We start from the raw sequence: 9,022 nt of genomic DNA, 5'->3' as shown, positions 1-9,022 counted from the left end.
GTGGTGTATAAAGTGTATATATATTTATATTCCTGTTACCAAAGGAAAAGTTAGGACACACTTCTGACACATAAAGAAACACTCCTTTCCGCATTTGATTATGTCTGGCCTACTCTTGAAAATGAAAAACAGTATCCTGCATTAGCTGCATTTTAAATTTCCCTTTATCGGAGCACTTGGTCTCTATAGATCTGGGTTTTTACTATATCAACTATCTTTTTCTTTTTTTTTTAATATAAGAAGTCTCATAATTGTTCATGAAAAAAGTGAAGATAATGAACAATATTATATAATGATTACACAATTGAGAGTAGGGTAAACACGGATCCTTAAAGTAAATATGAGTGGTGGCAACTGCTATGCATTATTTTTGTATGGGAACGCCTTAATTCAATGAGAAATAATTTCTCGGAATTAGTCAAGGATAAACCAATTTCTATATTTTACATTTTATTGAACATGCAATTTTTAAAACCATTATAAGAACACATGGACACAAGTCATACAGTTTGAACGCAATCGCACAAGTTCTCTCTTCTTTTTAGGGGTTCCAGGGTTTTGATGGCTCGTTCACCTCGTTGCAAAAGTCATTACTTCGATTTCTAGTGGCTGTCAGTCACTTATCCAGGGTACTAACTGTCCGCATTTGTAACAGGGTACATAGGGAAATCTAGCGATCAATGCTCCATTTCACTACAGATGTACCAGAGGTTATTTTTCGATGCTGCGAGTTTGGTTGTATCTAGTTCCTCCACCTTTTTTTTTTTTCAAGGATAGCCATGTGCTTGGTGACCTTCTGTTCAATTCAATGATTCTGCTCCCAATACTGAGGTGATACAGATAATGAGAAACTTTTTATTCTTTGGGTCATGAGGGTATTCCCAGCTTTCTCCTCAGGCTAGTTCGGGGAATAAATAGATTTCTGACAAGGCAATGCATGGTCTGAACCATTTTCACTGGTGAGTATTTAATGTCAGCTATACAGACTTCTCATACGTTAGATAGTCAAATGTTCGACCGTTCTCGACACCGATTTTGACTATGGATAACTCCTTTTACCGGATCAGGGTATAGGGCTCAAGGCGGGTGTGACCGGTCACCAGGGGATGCTTACTCCTCCAAGGCTCCTGATCGCACCTCTGGTGCGTCCAGGGGTCCGTGTTTGCCCAACTCTCTATTTTGTATTGCTTATGGGAGTTATGAGATTGATCATTGTTAGTTAAATTCGCCTTTCGTGTATTAGGCTGTAATAAGCCATTAGGATACTCTTGTGGAGACTGTCTCGTGTTAAACACGCTTTTTATACTTTTTGCGACCCCTCTTTTTTCTTTTCTTTCCTTTCCCTCCTTGGACGGCTCCGGCTATGGCAGTAGCAATCAAAGGGAGGAGAATGGTGAATAATCCGTGTCCTTTTTGACGCCTGACCCCGCGATGATATTTCATCGTCACACGACTTTTCTCTTCAATACACCTTTCGGAAATGAAGTTTCACTAGTGTTCTACCATTTAAAAAGGGCATAACGGTACCCAGAGAGGTCATGATGTGAATGTCGATGGTATCGAAATGTTTTTTACTCAGTTTCAAATATTCGGCCCTGATGGGTTCCCATTTGGCTTGTTGTCCGTTCACCAGGTGAAACGCACAAGGGACCACCCTTAATAATTTCAATTCGTTGGACCCCACCACTTGAGGGTTCACGACATCGCAATACACGTACATGGATTTCAGATTTTCGTAGACATCCGTGGTATTGTTCCCCAAGTAAGTCACGTTGATCCATTTGGTTAGGGTTTCGTTCGGAAGGATGAATTTCTGACTATCCATACCGAGCTTGTAAGCTAAGGATGAGGGGAAACGAATGCACAAGGCGATTTTTTTTAGTGTTTTCCCTTTAAACTGATACATGATTCGCTCGTATTTTTCGCAATAAACTAATTTCATGAAACTCTCTTCTTTGGGGTTACCCATCGTTTTCCATATCTTTTTCATACTTCCTGCCAGTCCTTCGTTGATTTCGTCGATTAAAGCCGCGGAATTAACGTAAGCTCCGGGTCTGAAGTGAATTCGGACGATAGCCATCTTGCTATCGATGAGCTGAGTCCAGGGGGTATTGGGCCATTCTACCAGTACGGGACACTGCCTCAAAGGAAGCAGCTTGACTTTTTCCAGTCGAAATCGTCCCCATTTGAAAATATCCGGATTTTTGACGTGGTGAAGGAAATCTTCGGGGACGAGGATATCGAAATAAGCCTCTTCCACTGTAATGTTTTTCAAGGCATTGGGAAACATCATTTCGGTTAAACCGACTTCCCAATCCCCGTCCGTCAAATCCATGGATTGGGGTAATAAGATTTTAAACTGAGCTGCCGTATTGTTCGGAAAGGATTCCTTAGACCCATCACTGGGGAGCGTAAAATAAAACCCTTCACGTTGAGCCATGATGACTCAAATGATGAAAATGACCAACTCCCGTCTCTTCATACTGGTGCCCATCTTGTAAAGTATCTTGTGTGAGTTCGCTTCGTAATACCCATGTGATAAAAAATAACACATTTTTGTAGGTTTACAACTTTTATTTATTGCATATGTCATTTGATGTAGCTTTTTCCTTCAAGTAGATGCAGGTTAATATTTGAATGAATTCAGTTTTTAAAGACGGTGTTTCTCGTTATACAGAGATGTGATTCTGTCGCGTCGGTTAGTCTTCCTCCTCCTCCTCGTCTTCTTCCTCCTCCTCCTCCTCGTCTTCATCATTGTCATACTTATATAGGTAAGATTCAAGTAAATATTTGTGTTTGCGAAGAGCTATCTTAATGGATTTCTTTAATCCATGATTGTCGGACACAAATTCATCGATGGCGTCCGTCACCTGTTCGTGCGTTGTGTCTTCTTGCAACTGATACTGATCGTAAAGGAACCGCTCATACAGTTTTCTAAACTGTTGGTAAGTTTCTCCTTTGGTCTTTTCGTCTGCTTTCTTACTAGCCTTCTTTTCTGACATATTTTGGTTCAAGTATTTCTCGTATCTCTTCTGCCACTCCCCGGCAATATGTTTTCGCGCTTTATGTGCCATTTGGCGAAAGACGATATTCTCTTCCTCTGCACCACTGTCAGTATCACTCTGTGTTGGAGAGACATCACTCATGTCAATATCCTCTTCCTCATCGCTGTCCCCGTGTTTTAGTCTTTTGTGACGCATCATGACATCTTTGCGGGAAAATAAAGCATGACACTCTGAGCACTCAATCATGTCAACTGCTCGAATGCATAAAAGTGAATGAATAATTCCTGGCTTTTAGGTTCTTTATATACTTCCATCACCACCACCACCACCGCGCAATTACCGGTTGCATTGCTCAATGGTAGAGCGTTCGCTTCCTAACCAGAAGTTCATGAATTCGATTCCTCCTCATGCCATCGCCAACCTCAGACGTAAACATTGGTAGTGATTGGTCCTCCAGATGCACCGCATTTACGGGTCTTTCGGAAGACCGTATGGCGGTAGGCGTTTGCACGCTAAAGAGCCTTCACAACTAGGGGTAATAACCACCAAGCATAGGACTTCATCCACAAGTGGTGTATAATAAGGGTGAACATTTCTCGGAAGACGTGAAATAACCAGCCAACTACTACCATCCACACTTTCGTTAACATCACACATACACCCTACCTACACTTTCGTTAACACCACATACCACAACCATTATTTTCATTAACATCACATACCACCACTTATACACCACGTACCACCATTCACATTTCCATAAACATCATTTACACACAGCTAATGGGACATCAGATGCTAACACTTGTGTTTTAACACCGTTTTTTTCTACACCAATCACACCACTACCTATACAGGTCTGAGAATTGATAGTTTTACATATCAATATCAACGAAAGAGATAGATCTACCGTTATTACTTTGCATGTATCACCCACACATTTCCATTAACACCACCATACTACCACTCACATTTGCATTAACACCACCTATACACCACATACCACCACTCATACACCACTTACCACCACCTATACACCACATACCACCACCTGTACACCACTACTGGCACATCAGATGCCATCACTTACATCTTCTTTAACATTACTCACACCACTACCTATACAGGTCTGAGAATTGATAGTTTTACATATCAATATCAACGAAAGAGATAGATCTACCGTTATTAGTTTGCATGTATTACCATCATACTACCATGCATATTTCCATTAACACCACCATACCACCACTCACATTTCCATTAACACCACATACCACCACCTATACACCACATACCACCACTCATACACCACTTACCACCACCTATACACCACTCAAACACCACATACCACCACCTATACAACCCATACCACCACCTGTACACCACTACTGACACACCAGATGCCATCACTTACATCTTTAACATTACTCACACCACTACCTATACAGGTCTGAGAATTGATAGTTTTACATATCAATATCAACGAAAGAGATAGATCTACCGTTATTAGTTTGCATGTATTACCATCATACTACCATGCATATTTCCATTAACACCACCATACCACCACCTATACACCACATACCACCACTCATACACCACTTACCACCACCTATACACCACATACCATCACCTATACAGCCCATACCACCACCTGTACACCACTACTGGCACACCAGATGCCATCACTTACATCTTCTTTAACATTACTCACACCACTACCTATATAGTTTTGCATTTCTTAGCATAACAATATTAATGAAAGAGATTGATCTACCGTTTTTAGTTTGCATGTGTCACCACCATACAATCACTCACATTTCCATTAACACCACATACCATCACCTATACACCACATACCATCACTCATACACCATGTATACACCACATACCACCATTCAAACACCCCATACCACCACCTATACACCCCATACCACCAACTCACGGCAACTGTACACCACTACTGGCACACCACATGCCATCACTTACATCGTCTTTAACATAACTCACACCACTACCCATTTAGGTCCTAAGTTATGTATTTCTTTGCATCAGAATATTAATGAAAGAGATTGATCTACCGATATTAGACTGCGTGTGTCACCACCATACTACCACCCACATTTTATTAACACCACATACCACCACTTGTACACCACAACACACTACCACTTATACGCTAAATAACACCTACTCCCCACTATCGGCACACCAGTTCCCTTGACTTTGGGTTTCTTTAACACTACTCACACTATTATCTATTTAGGTACTTAATTTTGCATTTCTTTCCATAATATTAATTAAAGAGATTGATTTAGTTTTATTAGTTTCCATGTTTCACCACCATAACACCGCTCACATTTTCGTTAACACCACACACTACCACCCAAATTTTCATTAACACCATATACCACCAATTATGTACCACATACCACCCCTCACATTCTCAGGAACACCGCTACTGGCACCGCAGTTGCCACCACTCATATTTACTTTAACAAGGATCCGTGTTTACCCTACTCTCAATTGTGTAATCATTATATAATATTGTTCATTATCTTCACTTTTTTCATGAACAATTATGAGACTTCTTATATTAAAAAAGAAAAGAAAAAGATAGTTGATATAGTAAAAACCCAGATCTATAGAGACCAAGTGCTCCGATAAAGGGAAATTTAAAATGCAGCTAATGCAGGATACTGTTTTTCATTTTCAAGAGTAGGCCAGACATAATCAAATGCGGAAAGGGGTGTTTCTTTATGTGTCAGAAGTGTGTCCTAACTTTTCCTTTGGTAACAGGAATATAAATATATATACACTTTATACACCACCATACACCGTATATCGTCACTCCTTTACACTCTGCTCGCAATCATGTAAATTAGATTTTCTTACATAACGTAGTGATGATCGGGAGAAAATAGAGGGGCGATTTCAAGGTCACAATGTGAATTATGACCTTTGCGCAAATATAAAAAATGTTGAGTGATTTTATACGAAATTGAAATAATATATTATTTGACAAGAAATTTGTTCACGTATACGGCTTATCACTTGATAACGCCTATCAATAGAACGACACCATATAGACATGAATTGTAAGATGTACGTCGTGACGTACTTTTTCGTTGTGATCTCATAGGGTGCGAAGTGCACAGATAGTTGTTTTTATATACTATAAAACTGTTCTGCTATATCCATACTAGAGTTTAGGTCCAAAGTACTTAAGAGTAAAATGAATTATTTTTAAATATATTGCGTAAAACTATATGGGATCCGGGTTAGAATAAGTCCTCACTTCCCCTTGCTTGTCGTCAGAGGCGACTATATGGGGCGGTCTTTCGGATGAGATCGCAAAAACCGAGGTCTCGTGTCACGGCAGGTGTGGCACGATAAAGATCCCTCCCTGCTCAAAGGCCGTAAGCGCCCGAGGATAGGCCTAACTTTTGCAGTCCTTCACGGGCAGTAATGACCTCTCCTGCAGAAAGATCTGACTCAAACCACACAATATAGTGAACATATGATGAAACTCTTTGCATGTTAACCGAATTCAGTTTTATAGAATTACCGAATAGCTGAGCTCATTGTTTAGAAAACAAAGTCATAGCGATTTTCAGAAATAGCCGCGTTTCCGTGAAAAGAAAACGAAACCTCTCGCCTATCTATTTTTCTAGACATGATGCAATACTACGGACCAGTAAATTATGTGTAAATTGTTCATTGAATAAATGTGTAAACTTTCAACCATTGTTCTTTAATTCTTTTTATTTGAAAATTTAACATAAAGGAATACACCAGGAATACAAAACGCTCACACGCTATCCCCCCACACCTCGCCTGCTACACATCCCCACCTCTCCCCACCTCCACAGCTTGACCGCGCCAACCCCGTTTGACCACGCCAGGTGGCCACCTGGCCAGCTGCTTGACCCCTACACTCAATACCGCTCAAAACTGCACTCCGCTGAACCAGCCATCGGCCCGCACTCAAAACTGCACTCCGTTGAACCCCCTATCGGCCCCCACTCAAAACTGCACTCAGTTGAACCACCCATCGGGACGCTGTATACTACTTATGTCGCATAATGTGGGCTTTTCTGTCATTGTTTTTCATCTTCATTATGATGGACCTCGGGGTATTCTGTTTAGAACCTGGGATGCGATGGACGGCTACAATGTCTCGTTCGTCTACATTAACACCCCCCTTCTCTTTTAACGTTGTCTTCACGACTTCAACGATTTTCTCTCCTTTTGCTTCCCGTACGCCGTAAATCTTGATGTTGTTTTTTCTACTGTTCTGTTCGTTGTAGTTGGCTTTGACGGTTGCAAAAGTGGCTAAATCCTTTAACTTCTGTTATTTCATTCTGCAAGTCTCTGGTGTTCTTATTCACATCACAAAGCTTTTCGCGCAGAGTTTCATTCTCCATAGTCAGTCGATCGACGTCCGTTGATAGCCTGTCAATCTTTTGTTTCAATACTGTCTCTCGTTTTTCTGATTGTTCTTCAGCGTGTTTCAGCAGACCTTTCACTATATTTGTAACTATACCTTCAAGATCTCCCGTTTTCACTGATTTCTGTAGGCTTTCTTTTATTTCATTTAAGTCTGATTTGATTGACGCCAAAGTCATCTCACTTGTTGGAGTATAATTTTCACATTTGTCGTTTCCAAGTTTATTTTTCTCTGACGTTTTCTCTGACGCTTTCCTAGTATTTGCCATATTTACATAAAATTGTTCACAAAATAACACACACGGATAAGCGTTAAACAGTACTCACGGTTCTTTTGAGAACGAACGAACAATGTTTTCCTTTTTAAAAATGTTCCCAAAACTCTGGTTGAATATCTTCAGACTTCAGTTGCTGTTCTATGGTGTAATAAGAACTATGCTAGTAGTTTGCAATCATAACAATCACTATTTAGCTAAGTATCACCAAACATTTGCGCTCACGATATCTCTGCCTACTACCTCACATCTTGATTTCCTCTTGAAACCTTCCTCTACTGATTTTGACTACGGATAACTCCGTTTACCTGATCAGGCTATAGGACTCACGGCAGGTGTGACCGGTCGACAGGGGATGCTTACTCCTCCTAGGCACCTGATCCCACCTCTGGTGTGTCCAGGGGTCCGTGTTTGTGCGGTTATTTATTTTGTATTGCTAATAGGAGTTATGAGATTGATCGCTGTTCGTTATCTTCGCCTTTCATAATAAAGTTCTACTAACAGCATATGCCAAAACGATGGCAAGCAGATTTGATTTAATATAATTTCCCATTTGATGTAATTAGTGTTTCCCGCCAAAAGCTTGGTGAGCGTTTGGCGCCTTTTATAGTCATGTGACTTTAGACCAGGGTTGGGTTTTTTCATATTGCCCAGTGGGTTTGAAGTGTTCAGACGATTAAGTTTTAGCTATAGTTGGAGCTATTCCGCAATCAGGATATTTGGGGGGGGGGGGGGGGGGGGTATTGCTTTTATGGAAGCAATGACATCGCAATTGGCGCTCTTAATTCAATTTGATTCTGATAATCATAAAACAACTTAAATTCTTAATTTTCCGCCGATAAACAGTTACGCCCAGAGGTCCATAGCAACGATCGCATATATAAATAGCCATTGTCCAAAAAGAGTACAAGATACATACTTGTATCATGAGATTAATAAATTTTGTCCGCGTTTCGAAGTATAGCGGAAAAATATTGTATAAACGGATTTTTAGTCATGTGATGTACAGTACGGCCAGCGCGGGTCCCGTATTTTCCGCGCTCCCCCCGCGGGATAGAGCTACCGTATGTTATTCGTGGGCTGAGAATTTTCAGCCAATGAAAATGCTTGCGATGCATAGTGTTCGATTGTGTGTATCAGGTGGTCATTCTCTAGCCGCCTTTCGAGCTGTGAACTCAAGTTATTGACGTCGAGCATGAAATACGCGCAGAATTGCAGCACGATAATTTCAACTTTTCACTGGACAGAGACCTTCAACGAACCATCCGCACTGAAGTTCAAAATGCTTTAACA

General features: G+C 40.7%; 1 protein-coding gene across 1 annotated transcript; it reads right to left on the bottom strand.

The window, feature by feature from the left end:
* Window positions 1-851: 851 nt before the first annotated feature.
* LOC130053995 (myb-like protein X) lies at window positions 852-4,549 on the bottom strand. Its single transcript, XM_056161961.1, has 2 exons — window positions 1,172-4,549; window positions 852-1,127 (listed from the first exon to the last, which is right to left on the bottom strand). The coding sequence occupies exon 1, from the start codon at window positions 3,249-3,251 to the stop codon at window positions 2,700-2,702; it is 552 nt and encodes a 183-aa protein (XP_056017936.1). The 5' UTR covers window positions 3,252-4,549; the 3' UTR covers window positions 852-1,127; window positions 1,172-2,699.
* Window positions 4,550-9,022: the final 4,473 nt, after the last annotated feature.

Source organism: Ostrea edulis, chromosome 4 (genome assembly GCF_947568905.1).
Source record: "Ostrea edulis chromosome 4, xbOstEdul1.1, whole genome shotgun sequence".
Classification (NCBI taxonomy): Eukaryota; Metazoa; Mollusca; class Bivalvia; order Ostreida; family Ostreidae; genus Ostrea; species Ostrea edulis.
This window is presented reverse-complemented; position numbering and strand designations above follow the sequence as displayed.